The sequence below is a fragment of the Vidua chalybeata genome, chromosome 5 (assembly GCF_026979565.1).
Source record: "Vidua chalybeata isolate OUT-0048 chromosome 5, bVidCha1 merged haplotype, whole genome shotgun sequence".
Lineage (NCBI taxonomy): Eukaryota > Metazoa > Chordata > Aves > Passeriformes > Viduidae > Vidua > Vidua chalybeata.
In genome coordinates, this window is record NC_071534.1 from 23,636,375 (window position 1) to 23,659,188 (window position 22,814).

Genomic DNA, 22,814 nt, shown 5'->3' on the forward strand with positions numbered 1-22,814 from the left:
CCTAATGCATATGTGCACCTAAAGACCATCATCTTCATCATCTTGCTGATATGAGGAGCAACTGAAGATCATCCTTGAAAGGGAAGAAGGGTGTGTAATATTCATGCTTTTTTCTCCTAAATCACATCCTGGTTAGTAGGTTTATTCAAAGCTCTCCTCGCTAGGATCCAGCATGGCAACCTTCAGTGAAAATGGTAAATAACTTTCATATTGGTTTCAGTTTTCTGTCAATTGCCTCCTAACCATGGGCAGGTCCATAAGAGACAGGAACATGAGGCAGTTCCAGAGTCATTGAATCCAGGCCTGCACAGATGCAGAGCAGGAGCTCTATGAAGCTCCTAGAAATTTTTTAGGAGAAAATATCTGTCCTGATCACCTACAAGTGACAAAATTCAGTGTCTAAACATGGATGTACATTTGGCACCAGAAGAGTCAACAGCTGTGGTATTTAGACCCAGACCCCCTTGCATCCAGGGAAAAGCAATTTTGGACTAAGAGACAACCCAACTCTATTTCCAATTACATCTGCCCAATTCACTTACTTTGAGCTGGATTAGAGAAATTGTAATGTTTCACTTGCTTCCTCATTGAACATCATAACCCAGACACCAATCACACAAATGAGCACAGTCCCAAGGAAATAAGCAAGAAAAACGACAGATACAATCTGTAGCAGTATGAATGCTAAAAACTGTCCCCAAGATATCTGGTGACATTTTAAATGTCTGATTCATTTGGATAATTTTCTTTAGGTTCTGTGAAGGGAAGTGAGGCAGAGAGAAGCTGAGGAAGAAAAGAAGCTCTTACCATGGGTGGCTTATGACCTTGATTTGCAAAATCAGCCAGAACTCTCCAGCTTTGCAATACAGTCGAGGTAGCATTCAGCATCAAAGATGGGTTTTCACATGTGTCACCAATCCAGATTTATCACTGCAGAGGAAATGAAAATACAATAATGAGCAACCTACCTTGTAGGCTGAGAGCTAATTACACACCTTTCTTCACAAAGTAAGCGGGAAACACACGAGCTTGGAAGATATCCATGGAGCAATTAAACATGCACTTGTCAACATGTCACAAATACTGTGTTTTTACAGTTGAAATGAAAACACAAAATGCCATCTGATTGAACTTCAGACTAATTAGCACATCATAGCATACAGCCACGACAAGTACCTGTCAACAGCTATCAGCACAGCAATGACATTTTCTACTGCGAATAATAATGTCATTTTCCACTTTGGAGTAGTAATGCTATTTTTTGTCTTTTCAAAAAGCTACATTGTTTATAACAGATACAAATATATCCTCCATAAAACAAGATTTCATTCTGCAACGCTAATGCTCAAACAGAATTATTTTGCATCCAAGCTTTAATTCCACATGCAAAAGTCAATGAACCTTTAATTCCACATTGTAGCTGGAGGAAGAGGAGGATGCAGCTTGTGGAACACTGTCTCTATTAGCCAATGGCTATTTACTCCCAGAACACTTTCTCTGTAAGCCAAGCTTCGTAACCAGCAATGCTCTGGACTTGTACTAAACTGGTGATTTCTTCCAGGAAACACACCAATAAAAAAAAATATCCCACAGTCAGGTACTGTGGGTGGTTTTCAGCAGTTTGCAGGCAAGCTAATAATGTCAGCTTTGATGTGCTCCAAGAGTAACTTGTTAAGAGAACGGTAAGGAAAAGTAAAAAAAAAGTTTCTGTAAATTTTTATTAAAGTTTTAAACTGCTCTACTGGTCTGTTTTCCATAAACAAGTTGGCTATTAATAGATGTGATTTAAAATGCAAGTTGAATTGCACAGACTGGCACACTCACTCTTTTTGGGTGGCTGTATACAATTTTACGCTTGTTGACTATGACTTTAATTAACAAGTCATATGAGCTTAGACTGTTTTATGTCTTTACAGTCCATTAAAAAAACATTGTTTCTTACTAGCAACAAAAAAAACATAGTTTCTTACTAGCAACAACAGACTGAAAACCCTACAAGGACAAGTTTTGAATGAAAATCTGGAAGAAATCAGTAGAGTCACAGCCTTGAGTACCCACAGTACTCAAGGTCAGGAGTCAGATCCCTTATTTGATGCAGCTAGAGTGAAATTGCTGTGTTGATTTGCCAGATGGAGGATGCAGTTTTCCAACTTGCAGCACACTGGGCCTTCTTCTTCCAACCTGCCTGTGCTCTGAAAGAGCACAGCACAGGGAAGCACCATGTGGAGACAACTGGAGTTGGCTTCCAGAGCCTGAGGCTTGAGTGGCAGCATGGAATAGCCAGGCTGGCTGAGCACGCTGCCCAGGCTGAGAAGGAGGGAGGTGATTTAGGGGGAGTATTTCTGCATGATGCTCTGTTGTGACACATAGTATTGCCTTACATAAATTCTTCTAAATCAATTCCTGTAGCTATTCCTAACTTGACTTGTCTGCCCACCAGAGTGACAGCTTTTAATGCCAGCTGGAATACGATTGGTGCCATCACAACAAAAATTCTCAATTTATATTAATAGGATTAAGTAACTGATCCATGGAGATGTCTCATCTCCACTCAAAGCACAGAAACCTTCCTCCACAGAAATATGTATCATTATATCACAGTCCAGAGCAGTCAGTTCTGTCAAGGCTTCACGTTCCCTAGAGTGGGATTTGTCTCTTCATGATTTTAGCCAATAAAAAGGCAGTTTTTCATCCTAAGTGGTAGTGATGGCTTCTGCTATAACCTGTGGAAAGATACAAGTATCTCCAGACAGGAAAACATCTCATGTGTCACAGGCACTTGCATCTGCAGTTTCCAAATTATGCAGAAAGCACAGGATGACCCAGAAATTTGGATTGCTTCTGGTGCTATTGTATACCAAGCCAGCTTTGGTCTTGGCTGACACTGCAATTGTAACCACAGTAATATAAAAATGTGTGTTAGGGAAGTCATGTAAATGGATTCAATTTCTGACTCACCTCAGTGTGAGAGAAATCCTCTCCCAACTGTGTAAGTTTTATACCACTGGTACCATTTGGAAAAAAAAAAGCAGTTTTGCAGAAGAAAATTTCAGACTCTTAGTATGACATTCTACTAAATGACACTGAGTATTTGCTATCATGTTTGGTGATTAGGAACAAGCATGGATGAGGCAGATAAAGCTGGTTTTCTGTGCTAAAGTCCCACATCATGTAAAGTTCAGATAGAATTTTATTTTAAATGTAATGACAAAGATCTTCAAGGGCAAGATGTATCATGCTCTGTGCTTATCCATAAATCTCTTCACTTCCACCCACTGCAAGGAAAGGGCCAAATGCTATCAAAAGTCTGTGCCTATGGAATTTAGGGTTTAACAGTGAGTATGAGAAGAAGTCACAAGTAAACTGTTGAAATTTCCAACAGCTATCTACCAATCTGCAATGCCCACAGAACTTCTATTGTGACAGAGTTGCTGTTGTGTTGCTGCCCGCCCTGCAGCCTGGTGTCCTAGAACAGAGATGGCCAGTCCCAGCTGTGAACACCACCACAATCTCTTTGAAGCTGTGGGACAGGGCCACCACCTCCCTCACTCTAAGTCAGTGAGAAAACTTGTGTGCTAGGAAGCCAGCACTCAAGAGTGAGAACCTTTGCTCTGCAATAAGTGTGCTGATTATAGATGGGACCATAATTGCAGGCAGCAGAGATTTCCTGTTTGGTTTGATTTTAGAGCGGTGCAGATTTAGAGATTTATGCCTTGTGGAGACAAGAAACTTGTGTGGAAGTTTTCAAACAAACCAACTACTGAGCCCCTGTGCCATGGTCCATCATTCTGGCTCTACAGAGTTCACTCATACTGTCCTGGAGCTGCAAAGAGTGATAGTGTGCAAGTCTAATAGCTTGCTTGCAAACCACTGTGAACTGAAAGACAGTAAATCTTCCTTAAAACTAAAATTATCTGGGGATCTACTGGAAATTCACCAGTCAAGTTTAAGAAATTTCCACTCCACAGACATTAGGCACTGGCACTGGCACCATGGTGCTGACCTGCCGTGCCCTCTTCCACATGTGGCTCCATTGTGGTCCCCCACACCCCAGAGGAAGATAAAACAAGTAATGAGCTTTTATTTTCATATGTACTGGTGATGTTGGGTCCACCAGACACCTCACGTCATGCAGTTTCTCTCTCTGCATCTTCCCTCCTTCCATGTAGCAACTTCAAAGTGTCACCCAAAGAATTTGGCTGCAAGGACCTTGAGTTGCCCCATCCCACAGTTCATGTATATTCATATAGATATCTGCATATACATATAGATACATGTAATTGTGCAGAAGCTCCAGAGTGTGAAAAGCTACTCTGGGTCAAGCCCAAAAGCAAGTCACCACTTTTGCCTACCTCACATCACACCGCATGGCATATGCACCCTTCTCATCGTGGGTGGTCAATTTACAATGACATTAAGAGGGAAAGAAGATCTTCAGGCTAAATGTGTTACCATTTATTTTTGAAAGCAAGTGAAAAGGCAGAGCTCAATTTACTCTGTGCCTAACCTAGGATAAACCCTATTTTCATGGAAAGAATCACTTGATGAGAAAAGTATATACAGAGGAAAGCAGAATCTGGGGTTTAGCTGCAGATTTGTCACAATGTGCCTAAGCTGGCTTCTGTTGCAGTCTAGAAAAGGGGATGGATACTTCTTTGGGCTCATGATGGCCATTTGCAGCAGGGAATGGGCTCACTCAAGGAGTCTGGCCACAGCATGGCCTTCCTGGCAGAAAAGCATCCCTTGCTGGCACCTGAAGGTCAGCCAACTTGATGGGGCAGGTCAGGAGTCACCGGTGGTGCTGAGCAAAGCCAATCACAGAGGTTTGCTAGGGGGAAGGAAAGCCTTCCTTCACTGTCCTGATATACACCCCACTTGGCACCACCAGCTTATTTCATGATTTTAAGATGCAAAAATGCACTGGGAGAACTCCCTCAGATAAGTCTGTAACTAGGAAGATTTCTAGCTTCTAGAAAAGAGACATAAAAAGGACAATTGAATGAAGAAGAAATCACGTGTAAAGTCAAATTCTGCACAACAGAACATGGGTCAGGAGCACTGGGCTAATAAAAGGAAAACAAACATATTCAGATCTGCAGGCTCCCACAAATCCTGCAGGATGGGCCCAGCTGAAGGGCAGCCCCTCACTGCAGAGGCTCTCCTGCATTTCCCAAATGCCATGGAATCTTGGGAGCACTCTCAGCCGTACCCACCCTCCCCCCACCCCCCCAAGCTTTCTGGTACTCATCACAGCATGTGACCTGCACTGTGCTTTTGCCTTTCCACACTGGCAGCCCTTCCCACCCTCCCTGATGGATGCCAAAGCCCTTGCTTCACTCCCACTCCCCCACCAGCAGCCCCCAAACCAAAACACCCTGGAGGAACAAATGGTTGCCTACAGGATGGAAATATTTCAGGAGCATTTTGCCATTTTGTGCATGAAGAAGGGAGGCCAGTGGTGTGGCAGATCCCCTGGTGCCTTCTTTCTAGGCTTTTTCTTTGTACTTTTCAGGTTTAATTTCTCTCTGGAGGCCAAACAGGTCTTGGCAAGAACAGTCTCACACCATCCCACACCGAGGACAACTGAGCAATCAGAAAAGCCGGTCATCAAAGAGAAAGGGCTTCTGGAACTTCACTCTCTGCAGGGCTGACAGTTACCACAAACATTTATACCCTATTTTGACCTGAAAGGTGTCTATCAAGTCTTGTGTAAAAGACTCAGCCATCTGGTTCCTTCTGGCACAGCCAGAGACAGGATCAGTAACAGGCTTTATGAGTGCAAGGTCATTCCACACAGCGCAGCAAGACACCAAACCTGTCATGAGATCTCCAGCATCCACGGCATCTCCAGGAAATGCACCTTGTCCAACACAGGTCCTGCCCAGCCTACGGCTCCACAGCAAGGGAGCCTCCTGCACTGGAGCTCTGCAGGGCTCGAAGGAGGGAAGGTGGGATGCAAGTTGGAATACAAAACTTACAGAAGAGTTAGGATTGCTCAGACAACTCACACCAAGGGGAGAGGGGTAAAAGAGGAATAAACAGCTAGGGTAGAGGAGCTTAAAAAAAGAAAAAAAAAAGGAAAAAAAGAGAAAAAAAAAATCTGGTAGCTGTCAGTGAAACTCTATTAAATTCCGTATTCAAATCTGTGACATTTCCTGTCAACATTTGTATCTGTAGTATCTGAGGATGATTCTAACCCTCATGTAAGAGCATCCAAAAATGTTAATTACAAATAAATATGAGCAGAACATAAATATTGATTAGCTTAGTAAATTTTCTAGTATGTGCTTCCAAAGCATGCAGTACCCCAAGTATGCTTAATTTGATAAAAACACTGAATGCTTAGCTTTGGCATTTAATAAATCCCTATGTGATAATATATCCCTCTGTCATCACGCACAGATGACATAAATACACACCTGAAAATGTCTTCCTTATGGAGAATAGAAAAAACCCTACCAAAAAAAGTCGCACTATTTTAAATTTTAAGTAAAAATAGAAGTAATTAAACCCAACACCTACTGAATTGTAAGCAATAAGTGCAGAAACATGCATCATTAATGGTGACATGACCCATAAGAATAGATATGTGTAAGTCCAGCCTTGCAAAGCCAAGCTCATATATCTCTTTACTCGCTCCAGGAAATAAAGGATCCTGATCTCCAGGACCTGACTTTCTTAGATACCTGCTTGAAAATGCTGCTATCCAAGTGCTTAAATACAAGCAGCTACACTGCCCAGTAGCTCAGGAACCTGCACTCCTCGGTTTTCAGAAGTTACATGGATGGCAGCTGGCGTAAATAATGAAAGATTTGTTTCCTAATTATCTTGTGTTTTTAAGTATGTCCTTCTCAAATATTTAACATGCAAAACAAATGCACATGAAAGAGCCTCAAACTCTGTTTTTTTAAGAGAAATATCTACCTTCAAAATGCAAGAAACAAAGGCAAATCAAGCTAGGTTTATCACGGTGCCCTCTTCTGGCCCTTAAAAAAACAGTTGTCTTGCTGTCCCCTGGGGTCTGCTTGGAAGAGGCATCACAAGGAGCACCTGCTTGTGCAAATCGATTTATTTATTAAACTGGCCAGAAAAGTACCATCACAGACCATTCTAGATACCATACAAAACATGTTTAAAAATACTTCAGTTATGTATGGGTTTATAAAAATAACTTACAACACTATTTTAGAAATCTCAGTAGAAATACAAGAATTTGTTACCAGGTAGGAATTTAGGTATGAGGCTTCTGCCCACAGGGCTGGGGAATTCACCCCCCTGTTCACACTGCACTACTGAACTCCCAAGAGCCATTTAATAAAAGTAATCCCAACCTTTCTGCTAAAAGAGGGAAATGGAAAAACAGATCAAAAAACACATTTATCTCCATTACAAAGAGCCACTTTTGCCATTTCTTGACAAGTAAACATGAAGCTTTACTAACACAGGAGGGATATTCAAGAATCTGGTCTTTTCACTGAAACCTCTGTTTTAAAAGTATTGTTTTCTTAATTAAATATAAAACATAGCACACATGGAACTAAGTAGAACTTTTAGACCCTATCTACACAACAGATTTTTCACTACTGGTTTTTGGAGTTTGGCTGGAGAGTTTGGTTGGTTGGTTGGTTGGGGGGGGTGTTGTTTGGTTGTGTAATTTTTTTGATTCTAAGGGCTCATTAATCACCAGGAAATCTCAATACTTTTGTGTTCAAAGTGGCCAGTTTAGACCTGAAACAGTGCAGCTTATGACAGCTCACCTGGAAAGAAAGAAATTTACTCAAATGTAATGAAGTTGCACAGAGTTCTTGGAAGGACAATTCATTCAACATTGGAATTCTGTCAGCTCCAAATCAGATTCATTATAATCAATAAGCCTCAGGTAGAGCTAAGATCATCACATCTGCATTATATGCATGATTTCAGGGAAGAAACACAACAACTTTCTGTATCAAAAGGCCTTAATAAATTATTTTCCTTTCTCACTGAGAAGAATGTTTTCACAAATAAGGTTCTCTATATAAAAAGTCACAATGAAGTCAGTTTGGAAGGCAAGAAATATGTTAATTTAGGTGGTACTAAACCTTTTTCCAAGGCTATTTTCTTCCTCATGATCAAATAAGTAGAACTTGCCCTCCGTAGGCATGTGAGCTGGTAAAGTGTATGTTCATGAGGAGACCTTGCATTTGCTGTGTCATGACCCAGAACACAGGAGCTATTTTATCTGATTCAACTACCTGAACGTGGTGGGGAGCTTTCTGTGTTGGGATGTTCTTTGTTCTGGAAAGAACTAGAAGGGAATGTTCAGGAAAGAAACTAGAAAGAAATAAAGCCAAACCAAAACAGTTGTTGTCCAGCTGTGCTAGCACTTCTTCCATCACTGCCCACCAGACAATGCAGGCTTCAGGCTATGACTTCATGGAGGCATTCATTAAATGCCCTGCTAATCACCAGCTTGACAGTCAAGATTCCCATTGCATTGCTAATTGCCAGCCAGGCACAAGTGACCAACTCCCACAGAGCTCTTCTCCTTAAGACTATGGAATGTCCAGGTTAAGCTCTACACATTTCTGCAGGTGTCAAAGGGTGACTTCTCCCAAAACCTTCATTCTGAATTGCAGGAGTCAGACACTGTGATGAAAGTCAGTCTCTGGCAATAGCAAGGATGGGGGAATTTAACCTCAGCATCCACTCACAGCGGTGTTTTCACCAGAACGCTTAGTCACGGACAGGGTGGTGAATACCTTAAGACAAAGAAGAAAGAAGACTCTTAGTATGGCTAAATTATTTTTTTCCTGGAAGATTAATTTGGGCATGATGCTCAAAACAGCAGCCATTTCTTAAAGTAAGAAAATAACAATAAAAATCATACATTTAAAATCCTTGCCATTAAACAGCACACATGCATACAAACAACTTTTGTTCTCTTCATTTAGCTTATGTTCTTCCTTTTACAGTGGAAAAGAAAGAATTGAGGCAGTCACATGGCTTTATACCACCTCTCGTCTTAATGCTCCTAAGTTTTCACAGTGGGAGCAAGCTCCGCAATAATAAACTCCTGTACACCTAATGAATAAGTGTCTTTATGGCTCAAAGAAAACTTCTTTGTTTGGGAAAGTGGAGTTAACTCAAGGCCTGGGCATTTGGAGAGAATTTTGCCTTTGTGCTTTTCTAGACATTATAGAAATGTGGAAGTGATTGCTGATGAAGGTATTATGTCTGGGATCTGTGTCCTCTCAACAATCGCTACAGAAACACTGAGTAAAACTAGTTTGAAAAATTCCAGTCTTTAATGCTTTCAAGTCACATTAAAGAAAATAACATATATATGTTATTCCTAAATAATTATTGTAAAATTAACAGATTAAAATTTGGGAAGGAAAATTCTACAAAAATTTGCCTAATACCGGTACTTTTACTATGCAAATAATTGCATGATTTTGCATACGTATAATACAGAAAGGAAAAAAGGAAATCAAAACCACTGCTGTCTAAATGCTTCAAAGTTGCAATAATTAGTTATCATCAAAGCCATCTCTCAGGAAGAATAAACTTAGCACAGAATAAAGTACATACACATTTCAGCTATGCAAATAACACTGAAGTATCTAAAGATAATGGGGATCAGAAAGACCTATATTTCTCTAAGTAGAAGCTTTACTGCATTAAGGCTGGTAGCAGCTCTTCAGAGGACAACATCAATAAATGATAAACCTCTTCCACTTTCTATAAGCATGTAAAACATTATACACAAATCAGGAAGACAAACGCATGTCTAATATACATGGCATAAGAACAGTGACTTATCTAAAATATAGTGCATGTCTTGAGAGAGGGGTTTGTAGACTTTATTTCTGATCCACAGCCTGACAACATATGGGAGTCTTCATTTATTGTTATTTCACTTCAAAAGACCAAGATTAAAAATCACAAAATTTATCTGCTTTCCTCCTGGCCAGACTGCAAGCTCCAGGTGTGGGAGGGGACCACACTGCTCCCTAGTAAGCCAATGCAGTAATTTGATAATTGTTGGAAATATGTATTTTTGGATAGAATTTGTTACTTAAGACAAATCTTAGATCCAGTGGCTGGAAAGCCATCATTAGCTACCTGGAAGAATCACCCCAGCTTTCAGAAGACAATTTCTCTTCATCACAGATGATCAGTAGTACCTCCCTGAATTTCAGGCAGCACAGTGCAGGTGAGGCTGAGATGTAATTCTCTGTAGGGCTGAGGTCCTACCAGTTCTGTGCTTGCAGTTATTTGGACTTAACCTTGCAAGAAAATCCATTCTGAGCTCCTGTTTTCTGTAGAATAAAATTCTGCTCCAAGAAGAGAAGGGAACTCTGGCTCTAATTTGTAAGCAGTGAGAATGGGACCCTTGGTCTAAAGGTTTTCTTCAAGTGGAATAAAATCATGTTTCACAGGAGACTTAGCAACTAATTAGAACTAGTGCCAGTGAAGATGTCAGCACTTGACCCTGTAACACTGCCCCTTTGTTTTTCAAATCAGACTTAATTTTCTTTAACTTTTACAGGTATGTAACAAAAATAACAGTGATATTATCCATTGTTCTATGCATCCAATATGCTCATTCCTCACAAATCCTGGTTTTCAAGCATTTTTCTAATCAAAGAGTGCCATCTTGCACTTTGATTTTTGTTTACTGCTCAAGAGATTAAATTAAGTAAAAGCATAAAAAACCCTTTTGAAGACTGTCACTAAAAATGATCGCTGTTCCTTAGAGATTTTAAATGGTGTATTTCTCCTGAGTCAATTTCTTCCTCCCCCACTCAAACAAATATGATTATCTGAAATTACCTCCCTGAATTATGTCTAATCATCATTCTATCCAGTTTCAATTTTAGCAGCTCAGATGTCCAGAATAAATTATGACTCTCATCCTCTCTTCACACTGCATATGCTAATACCCCACTTGAGTTCACAGGTTTGAATGCCTCCCTCAGAGATCCCCCTCCACAGGGCCCCTGGGAAGATAAGAACCTGCTAGCCCCCTTCAAGGGCCTCCAAGAATGCCATTAGATGGTACTACAAAGAACAGAATCTGTATTGTGGATGCTTTGTAGAGGATTCAGATGGCTAGCAGTCCATTAATGGAGTCTTTATTACATTGCTTTTACTAAACCATGTAGAAAATAGGAAAGAAGAGAGGTGGATGTCACTTCTGCAGAGGAGCATTCTGATGCTCCCTTGTACTGCTTTACTTCTAACACAACCAGAGACTCTGTAGGAAGATTTACACAGGTCATAAACAAGCTTTCAGGGATCCTCAGCCAATATAAACTGGTCCTAATGCTACTAAAATTAATCTCTGATTTACATCTGGGAGGAGCTGTCCCACACCTCCTAGAGAAAATTGAGCTCTTCATTAAAGAGGAACAGCAAGATAAAAAGAAGAAGAAATATTTATGTCGCTTCATGAATTGAAGGCCTACAGGATAAAGAAAAGATCTTTAAGAGGAGAGTTTGATAGAAAAATTGTCATGTAGCTGGTCCCCTTCCCCAGCACCAATTTGTAAGCCTATTTTGGGTACACTAATCTAGCTTTGACAACCACTTTAGCAGAAATAGTATTTGAAGCCTTCATAATATCTTGAGTGGGATAAAAACTCTATACTTCTCAGTAGAGAGAGAACTGGATTAAGGGAAGCCATAAACTTTTCACAAATTAACACAGTTAAAAAAAAAAAAAAAGAAAAAAATATCCTAAACTAAGCCTAAGTGTTAGAATTCTAAATATTAAAACCAGATAATTTCCTCTCCTTTCCTCCCCCCTACCTTCCTGCAAATTTGGACCTCTTTAATAGAGCTGTTACTCAGATTTCCAACACCTTACCCCAGAACGCTGTGAAAGCTGGGTTTTGAGATGACTTTGTATACAAACCTCTGCACAGACTGGATGAATTCCTACGGTGTTGTCCAGCTGTTCTTTTGTCAAGCCACATTTAATAGCAGCTGCAAATCCTTGAGTGATTTCTCCAGCATTTGGACCAAGGACATGGAAACCAATGACTCTCTCCTAAATGCCAAAGACAATCAAATGCAAGCACAGTCATGAATTCAGTTCTCTTTAGACAACGTGCAAAGTTTTCTTATTCAGAGCATATAATTTAATCAGCTCACAAAACATATCACAAATTAATGTAACTACTAAAATGTGAACTATCATTAGCACCAACAGATGTGAGATGGTGTAATTTTGTTCTCTCTCTCCAAAGATTCAACTAGGAACTCATGAGTCAGTTTTCTTACAAAGCTTTGTACAGGAGTACATCAAGAGCATGCAAATTTAACACAGCCCATGGTCTGTGCTCAATTACACATTATTGTGCTCTGAAATCTTATTCAGGTGAGTTATTCCACTCATGCCAACAGAACACTTGCCTAAGTAAAGGTGAATACCCTGCATTAAGATTTTCAGTATGAAGGCCTATGGTAGGTGGCTACAGGGTCTGTATCTGTTGAGGAATTTTCAGTTTGATAATTGCTTACAGGAAAGGACCACAAGCTGAAGTTGTGCCCAACCAGACATGGCAAGAAGTCTGTTATAACTGAACTTCCAATGACTTGTGGCAGTGTTGGCTTTCAGTGGGAGATAATACACTTAGAGACTGGCAAAAAACCCATCCAGTTACAAGGAAGGTATTATTCACACTTCTCTCTATACTCCTGTTCAATTGCAGAACACATCACACTGCACATACATCCTCAGAAAACACCCAGCAGAACAAGTTATACTGACTTGACCTGCTTTTCTAAATGAGAGCAACATGAAAATTTAGCACATGTCACCTGCTGTGGGCTTTAGTGCCCTTCAGGAAATTAGTTTTTGGTGAGCATAGATGTAGCCCAGTTGAGTATCAAATGTTATCTGCTCTTCCTGCTAAATATCACATACATTGGGTGTAGTGATTACTACCGACAGATTATTATTCTTTCAGTTAAGTCTGAGGACTGAGATTTACCACAGGGTTTTTATTTAAATAAGAAAAGCTATAATTGGGTACTAAGTAAAATGGAATTATCCTTATTTTCCTTTAAAAATATTGACATATGTCAAAATAAAACCACAGCAATGAAACCAAGGCAATGAGAGCTTTGAATAGTTACTGAACTATTTTTTTTCCAGGATAACTTTCAAGACTACCCCTAGATGTTTAAACACATTTCAAATTTTCAGGACAAGAAGTGAAAATAAATTAATGAAACACTTTAAATCACCATTAAACCTTTGCATTTTCTTAAGTGACTCTGGATTAGAGCACAGCCAGAGGTTCTAAAATACCTTCCACACTACTGCAAACTCCACCAGAAAGAGGAGATGGACAAGTTTGCAAATTTTACAAAATGTTGACTAGATGCTTAGAAAGACTGCAGGAAGATAAATCTGTATCTAGGAAAAATGAATATAGGTTAAGTAAGTTTTGGTTTTTTCTTATAGGACAGAGAACTATGCCACCATCTTAACAGGAATACATTTTAATAGAATATTACTCATCATAATAATTTATGTTAATAAAATCAACTACATTTTATTGAACAGGTGATGATCATTCTGAGATGGGCACACCAATTTTTCTAACAAACTACTAGTTTTGCTTTTGCTTCAGCAGGTACTGTACATTTCCATGGCCAGGAAATTTGATCCTAGTCCAAGGATAATCCTGGCATTATGACCCTCAATGGGATTTGTGCAGGCAAGATACATTATCCTGTTAGAACAAGCTCAAGAGTTTTATGAACACATGTGAATTTGGAGAGGTTACAAGTTGTAATGGTTTCTGAGAGACCTCAATTTCAGAGAGAAGAGTCTCCCAGAAGAGAATGTGCAAGTCTGGGGAGGAGAGAATAAACCAATGAAATTCCTAACCATTTTTACATGCATTGGTTTGCTTACTTCTCAAAGTTAATGAACAGTCTTAAAGATCTCCACTGCTTATTTTACATATATGGAAGAAGTACCATGTATAAATAGCAATGGCAGAATTTTGTATTTTACTGGGAATTGATTTTGTATACACAGAAATATTCATCACTATAAATATTTATTACACTTCAAAAGGTAGGCAAATTTAAATTAATTTTAATTTGTTAAAAGCAACCTATTTATAGCTGTTGTATCATCAACAGTTTTATGATAAACATTTAGATATTGTTTCCCCAGGAAGGAAAGATGCACTTACGTTATCTTGAATATTGCAAATTATCTTTGCATAGCATTTGTTGTTATCTCTGGATGGCACAGTCCACTCCAGTGGCCAGAAATGACTATGGTACACCTGGAAATAAAACACAGGTTAAAAAAGAGTTGTAAAATTTCCAAGCAGGGAACATGATCTTCCAAAAGCTGCCAGATTATCCTAAATAATGAACTATGTACACAGCATTTAGAACATCTGAAATCATTATGATACTCTTTTCCCTTAATGAATGCCAAAGACAGAAGTCTCTATAAACCAAGTACTAGCGTCATCCAATAATTTAAAAAGAGAAGCCATAAGAATATTACACTTCCAGTATATACACTTCCAGCCATAAGAATAATACACTTCCACACAGTTCACCATGCTTTTATTCAATTACAAGATCACAAGTGACTCAATAATCTTACTGAAGCTTGCAAAAACAAAAGCCAATAAGGTGATACAATAAGGAGGTCAGAATACACCAAATGAGGACTTAGCCAGAACACAAATTCTTCTGGGTGCACATTTTAAAATATAAAGTGCTTTGAAAATCAAAAGCACATTTTCCAGAATAAAGAGCCCAGTGTTTCACATATAACATCAAGAATTTCACTCAATAACAAAAATTTGACTGGGTATATACAAACTTTGTGGGCAGAAAAGCATTCAAGCCTTTGCCCTTCGGTCAGGTTAACAGTATTTTTCACACTGCCATTTTGAGTTGTATTTGCTTATTTTCCTCCAGAGTCCAAATCAGAAAATGTCAACTAAGAGGGAGACAAGTTCTCAGCTTCATGCAGTACCGCTTACCTGCTTATTTCTGTAAATAATGCTCTTCAGGTGATATTTGTAGGACATAAAAGTTCAGTTTATTGTGAGATTTCCTCCCCTTATGCTTTCTGTAGTGCGGTCAGTACAGCATTTTGGAAGAACAGCCTCAGGCACTAAGTGCTTATATTTGTCTAATTTCACTCATGACCAGCAATCCCAAGGAATGAAAAGGGATTACTCACATGAGTAAAATTAAGCACATACCTCTTTGTACGCTCAAAGTAAACAGGAAAAATGAGCATAACATTTCGCTTTATAAAGTAAAAATCACTATGGTAAGGAATTTGCCATGCTGTAGGTACAAAAGCTCCACTTTGTCATTAAAACCAGTATATTGCTTCCAGCATATATCCAGTTTAAAATTATCCTGAAGTATTTTCAGACACAAAGAAACCCTTTTTCTATTTTTTTTAAACCAAACATTCCACCTTTAAGCCCCTCTTTGCCAAAAATAGAAAATATCTGCAATTAGAGCTATTGGAATTGAGAATTATTTTCATTATTTTCCTATGTCTAGGAACAGCCAAGGAAGACAAAAAATGTACCTAGTCACTTCCCGTCCTTACATCAGAGCACAAAATGTTGTTTTAATTTACTCTTAACATTATTTTAAATCACAAATTGGAAAACTAAAACCCAGATGAAATTAAGGCATTTACCTCAATGTTTTCCTCCCCAAATTTCTCCACTGCGGTCTCTTCAGAGTACCCACAGGCTCCATACTCCAAGGGAGTAAATACAGTAGTTGGAACATTCACATAGTCACACTGGATGGCATTCAAAAGAAAACAAAAACCCACACAACATCAGTAATAAAACCAGCACACAGCAGTCTGAAACACAGCAAGAAAAGCTTGATTATTCACAATTCTGAAAGCTCTTTTATTTTTTTTTAATTGTCTTAAATTAAGGTACAGTTTTGTGTTTGCCCATTCCAGAGGTGTTAATTAGAGCAAGAACAAAAAGACAGTTTAAAGCCACACTAATATTAATTAGTATGCACTGATTAAGTGGAAAAGGAAATTCAGTGCACCATTTTAAAAACGTACCAGATCATAAGCCAAACTGGAGATAAAATTTGCCTGTTCAACCACTTCTACAAAGCATACTATTTTTAGTTGGAGATGCTGCAAGGGCACCACTACCATACAAAACTCCTTTTTCATCAGCTGTGGCCTAGGTGATGCCAAAATAACCAATGACATGAAGTACAGCCATTTGGGGGCACAGTGAAAGCTTATCACTTCTCCCAATTTTGTGTCATCTCCAAACTTTCTGAGGGTGCACTTGTTCTCAGCATCCAGATCCAGTAGTTTAGATGTTGAACAGCACTGGACCCAAGTCCAAGCCTGTGGCACACCACCAGTGACTGGCCTTCAGCTGGTCTCTGGAATGCTGGTCACAGCCCTTTAAGCTTGTCTGTTCAGCCAGTTTTCAACCCACCTCACTAGCCACTTACCCAGCCTGCAATTTATCCCTTTGTCCATGACAATGTTATGGAGACAATGTCAAAAGCCTTCACTAGACTCAAAATAAACAAACATCCCCTGCTCTTCCCATATACACCAAATGAGTCATTCTGCCATAGCAGACTAGCAGGCTGGTCAGCTCTATTTCACGTCTAGAAATTTTATTTTCTACATATTTCAATTCTAATCAATTTCCTTTGTGACTGGGGATCAACTAAGATGCTGACTACTGTTCTTGCCCCACCTATCCATAACACCTCATTACATTTCAATCACCTTCTGCAGATTTGTTACAAAGGCAGTATAAGCCACACTCCCATTTTTTAAAAGTAGTTACTCATTTCTTGTATTCACTGAATAAGAATGCTTCCTTTGGCAGCATAACAATTTTTGTACCTTGACAGACTTATCTGGCATAAAATGTAAATTAAGACATATCCATAGCATTGCAGCAATAAAAAAATTTGGCTTCTGCTACAATTTCTTAAACCTTGCCTGGCTAATTCAATGACATTATGCACCCTGTTTCAGGATTCTGTTACTGCAGTACCTGCCAACATAAAACAAATAACTCAATCAAGCTCTAAATCTGGCTGATAGTTGAACTTGCTATGAATACAGCAGGCTCTGAAAGGGAGAAACCTTTATGGTCATGCCATATGGTTATAAAGGTGAGACAAGCACCCATATCAGTGTAACAATTCTTTAAAGGCACTCTCCTTTCCTTCTGGTTTAAACATAAGGTGAAAATGAATACACACATTGCTCCCATTTGAACAACCATAACCTGGCTGAAACCCAGCACTAATATGAAATATGAACACTTAATCCACTAATTCAACTACTTAGGTATTAACATGTGCTGAGTTACTGGTACATCTGATCTTCCTTTGTGTCCACATTCAACTACAATTAGAACTTCATGTTATACTGAAAACATACAGATGAGAAGTGAAAAAAAAATGAAAACAACACTGAAAATTAAGAACATCACAAACTCCTATTCCACTCTATTTAGGGACCATAGGTAGGTGTAGTAAACTGCCTTTGAATTGGTGTTATAGGCACTTTACAGGATGGGAAAGATTGCTGACTTTTAGCAAAGGCAGTAGAATTAAAAACAATTAAAAACAAGTTAAATGATCTCTGTTAATTTCATTATCATTATACTCTGAGAGAAAACTAAACCCTCTTAATAGGAAAAAAAAAAAAGAGACTACTGCTTAATCCACAAGGTATTAATTTCATCCTACACAATTAGCCAAACACATCTGCAGTAATATCTTTGCCAGGGGAAAATTAAAATGATCATCAAAGCTAATCCTTAAAATTCTACTGGGTTTTCCACAAGCAAGCAGACTTGCACTGTGCAATTAGAAGCAGAGCAGTGACAGTGTTTTGTGGCAACTGGTTCCTTACCTTAGTGGTTGCCCCAGCATAAAGCCTCCGAACTAACAACCTTCCTGCCTGGATTGCCACTGGTGTGAGCTCCAGCTTGTCCTGCAGGATATCTCCAATAGCATAGATATACGGAATGTTTGTCTGCTCCTCATCATTGACAGGAATTTTTCCTGTTCTGCAATTGGAATTAACAAGAAAAAAGATCTAAATGTCCTGCTGTGAAGGGTGGAGGTGTAAATAACCTTGTAGGCCCCTTAACTTTGAGAGAAAGACTTGTATGTGAAGCATGAGAATTCATATTCATAATCTTACAGTCTCAAGCAGAAATATAAAATAGGGCAAATTTGACCAAAACTACAGGATTTCACACACTGGATAAGGAGGTAGCTTGAGAAGCTGCAGTTCATCTCCTGAATTACTGAGGTGAAGCATAAACCTCTTCCGGAAACACCCTCTACCACCAGTTGAGCTGTGTACTGGCAACTTTCAGGAATGACAGGAAGAGACATTCTCTCACTCCACTTGTAGGACAAAACAATTTTTCCACTACTGAAATTTCAGTCCAGTGGCTGAAGCTGTTTACAGAAACTTATCCTTCAGGGTCCTACACGGAGACAAGTCAAGCTGTTACACACTCTACCTAAGGGACAGCCAGCAAGCTTTTTAGCTGTAAGTGCACTGAGCTAATGGAAGTTTTTAATTATTAATATTTCCTACTTCATCAATAAATGAGATAGTGCAGTAATCACCACAGGAAACACATGTAACAGGGAAACCTAATCAGACAGACACAAAAAACAGTCAGATAGTTACTTGAGAGACTAGTGGCAATTCCTATATTAAAAATCCAACTTCCTCAATTTTACACGTGTTAAAAATTATACATTTTATGCTAATAGCTTTATAGTTCATTCTGTTAAACTAGTAATAGGTGTCCTGACATCAGAAAGATGTGTACTGTTCTACAAGCCATGATCTGCCAATTTTGAGCGGACCAAAATTTCCATTTATTTAAAATATCACAATTGTTCCCCTTGACAACATCAGTTACTGCGTTCATATATAAAAACTCTGCATTGGTCAAGGTCATGGTCCCTTGTCTTCTCTTCAAAGGAAAGATCTCTGAGGACCCACATGACTGCAAGAAGTTTTAGTATCAATAATGAAAATATTACTGATAGCTCCACTCCCTGGTGCAACAATCTCACTACATTAAACATCAAATACTCTTTTACAGAAGACACAGATTATACTTCAAGGCAAGAAATAAAACCCTCCAAACCTAAAATACATCAAGAATTTCACCTGGGAGTTTAAGGAATGCTACTTGAACATTATCTTTCAAAATAATATATAGTAGCTTTTACATTAAAATATAAACAAAAGTGACTGCTCTAAAAGCCTGTATGAACAGATTTTTGCCCCAAGAGGTGATAAAAGCAAGGAGATGAGAAAAAGAGAGTACAAGGAACAAGTGACAGATCCCAGAAAACCCTGTGACTGGAAAAAGCTAAGATAGACCTGTAAATTGAGAAAGAATGAAACAGACACTTTTTTCTCACAGGAATTAGAAATTGACATTTCAGCAACAAAAAAGCAAACGAGTAGTACTGTGAGAGAAAATGCAGTTATCTGCTACATGGTCTCCCATCCAAGTGTACACAAAGAGGGGACAACTTTTTCCTCAAAGCTTTTGGGTGTCTCTGTTACCATTGTAACAGCACATGACGCAAGCTCAGCACTGAGTGGTACACAGACATATGTCCTTACTTTTCATTGATATTCACTCTGACTTTGTCCAAACCAATTCTTCTTGTGCATGGATCTCGTCCAATTGCCAGCAACACCTGCAAAACAGCAATGATTTTTAAAATTACAGAAAGACAAAAAACCACAAAAGTGCATTTTCCTTTGGCTATTATCTCCAATATATACTAGAGATTAGTATCTAAGGCTTAGTCACAGTAAGGTGAATACATTTGTTACCCATTGTACATTCATAGGGTTTAAGACAAACCATGTTACCACCATGACCTAACAATACCAGGTTTTAATGCTAAGATTGAAAACAGGCAAATAAATAGCTTTCCCTAGAAGAATACCCCAAGAATATTCTAAACCAATCAGTTAGGGACAGATTCTTTATTTCCTTCCAGTTTTACACCAAGGTATTATCCTGTATCCTTACCAGGGCAAGTGACCTCAAAATGCTCCATTAAGAAAAGGCTCTTTAGGAAAGAAACTCAGATGCTTAAGCAAATAAAAATAAAACAAAATAGTACTTTTTAAATCTGAAAATAGAATTTACTTATATAGGCTCTCAGCCAATCACTGTCAAAGAATATTATTTTTTAATATTATTTGTTTGAACATTTGTCCAGGCCAAATTCCCATCCTATCAACTCTGCTATCTTAACAAATTGCGCTCCAACTTTTGCTATCACAGAGGAAAATTGCTACATGCTTAGTGGTCTTGGACAACTGCCCAGATAACTATATAACGCTTCTCATATGACAACTGTGAACTGTCCTGAAGGAATCCCAAGATCTCCTCCAAGTCTTACAGATGATCAAACACACCATATCTTCAGAGCTGAAGGTCTTAAAATGCAGCACACACAGCTCAGAGCTTCTATGAGGAGTGACAGCATTTCAGTGATGATGTAGCAATAAGAAACTAAAAGTTTCCTTAATGAAAGGATGGTATTGATTTCCTTGCTGATAAGCTTTCACTATTATGGAGTAGAAAAACCCCAGTATTACAACCCTGTGCTCTAGCTCTGCTGCCATTGTTAAACTGTCTCACACTATTGGCTCCCACATGCACTGAGGTGTGTCCTTATTAGGGGATGACTGATGCACTGTACAAGTAAACAAGGTCACTGACACACAGTATTTGCAGTCTGAACTCCCAGGCTGGCAAATGCCTGTCATTATGCATTCTATGTGGTTCCAAATACTCTAGTCACAATTTTTTTTTTCCTCCTTTCAGTATCAAGGCCTAGGAAAATGAGTGGAGTGAGATGTGATGGAAACAGCCAATCAAACATACAATACCACACCTGCACACTGCCATTTTACTGTTTTAAGTGTGTAATGAAGTTTCCTGACTGACTTGCCACAGGGCATTAGCTGCGTTTGTGAAGATGTGTCATCTTAAGATGACATGTCACCTGTTTGTTTGACTCCTGCATGGACTATTGTTTTGTCCTAACTACAAAAAATGCCCTAATTACTATGAAAGCTATTCTAAATCATTACTTATCATTTATTGCAAATATCCCGCTGGGAAAAAATCCTACAACTGATTCCACAGGACCAAGCTCATCTACGCCCCTAAGCTAAGAAACAGGTTTCAAAAGCAATGCAAAATGATTTGGCAAGGCAAAATAACCATTGACTTTGGGACTTTTATTTCCAGATTAATTACCTGCTGATTGTGTGCAATTAACATATCGTAATGACTAAAATAACTTTAAAAAATCTAAAGTGTGGATAAAAACACCACACAAAATATCAGCATTTAATGGAAGATTATTTCACATCCTTCATGCATATAAACAGGACTCACAGTATTGTATTCCCCTTCAATTATTTGGTCCCCCGTTGTGGACTTGGCTGTAACTTTCAGTACTCCAGGAGTTCCTTCCTCAACCCGCTCAACCTACAACATTTTGGGGGTTGGATGGGGTAAAAAAAAAAAAGTTGCAAATAAAAATATACAAATGTATATTTTCTCACCAAATATCATTGAGAGAGTTTTAACCATGATATAAAACTAGGCACTTACTCTAAAGATTCTTTACATTTCTACTTGCATATTTTAATGTGATTTTTTATGTTCCTGCGTTTATTCTTATGACCAACACAACAAAATCTCATTTCTGTTTATAAAAGTGGACTGATGGTTAAATTCTTGTCCAAGCCCATCATATGACCTGTTGTATTCACTGGGGACAGAGGAAGTGAGTAGGAAGAAAACTCTTACAAAGCCTGGAAACACCATCAGACATTTTCTCTAAGTGCTGCCATCATTCTCTCCACCCATGGGAAGCCACTGTCATAGAAAACCCTCAGCAGTACATACAAGAGACATGTAACTGTGCAACACTTAACATAATTCTGGGAAATTTTAGTGGTCATCCTACAGATGCAAAAGTACTTTTCAACAGCACCCTTGTTCCTACTTCATGTTCAATATTTAGAGACAGAAAGAGCAAAGTTTCTGATGAAGATTTTATTTGTCCTTTTTTTTTTTTAGTTTAGAAAAGCCAACTGTGTTATCCTACCAACCTCAAAGGATCACTGTTCTAAACTGCTTCTGTTCAAAGGCAGCATTATTTATAACTCATCTTCTGCCTTCAAAAGTCCCAACAAAAGGTTTTAATAAGCACAACATATATAACTTCAAACACAATGTCTGAAAGAGATGAGAAAACCTGCTAAAAACCTACCAAGCAACTTAAGCTGAAGGATATTCTCAATCAGAAACAGGGCCAAATATTTTATTTTCATTGAAATCAAAGACATATAGTGAAGGGACAGGGTAAAATACACAGAAGTGCATTTTGTGACTGTGGCAAGGGACTGCTGGACTGCTCATCACTGCTCATCAGGATGCATCTGGAGGAGTCTGCTTGCTATTTAGTTGACATGATCTGCTTCTAAACACAGTTTCCTTCTTTCTCATTTCCCTTTAGAACTTACAAAAGGCCATGCCTGCAACAAAACCTAGATAATCATCCCTGCTTTTCATACAGCATGGGATTTATGCAACAAAAGCCTGCATAAAAACTGAGTTCCTGGAAACATCCATTTTGACTTCTTGCAGCAGCTCTGATTCTGTGAGAGAGGTTCAGACCCGTAGTAGGAACTGGCAAGAGCATTTTTAAAGCTGCTCTTGATACTG

The 22,814-nt window shown here is 38.8% G+C and overlaps 1 protein-coding gene across 1 annotated transcript in view; it reads right to left on the reverse strand.

The window, feature by feature from the left end:
• Window positions 1-7,063: 7,063 nt before the first annotated feature.
• The window catches only part of TXNRD1 (thioredoxin reductase 1), a 35,891-nt gene continuing 20,140 nt past the window's right edge, over window positions 7,064-22,814 (reverse strand). Inside the window, exons 9-15 of the mRNA XM_053944004.1 lie at window positions 21,477-21,569; window positions 19,676-19,752; window positions 17,924-18,080; window positions 15,695-15,802; window positions 14,202-14,297; window positions 11,903-12,037; window positions 7,064-8,741 (exon numbers count right to left, since the gene is read on the reverse strand). Coding sequence (XP_053799979.1) covers window positions 8,679-8,741; window positions 11,903-12,037; window positions 14,202-14,297; window positions 15,695-15,802; window positions 17,924-18,080; window positions 19,676-19,752; window positions 21,477-21,569 — 729 coding nt within the window. The 3' untranslated portion in view covers window positions 7,064-8,678. The remainder of the gene's footprint in view (window positions 8,742-11,902; window positions 12,038-14,201; window positions 14,298-15,694; window positions 15,803-17,923; window positions 18,081-19,675; window positions 19,753-21,476; window positions 21,570-22,814) is intronic.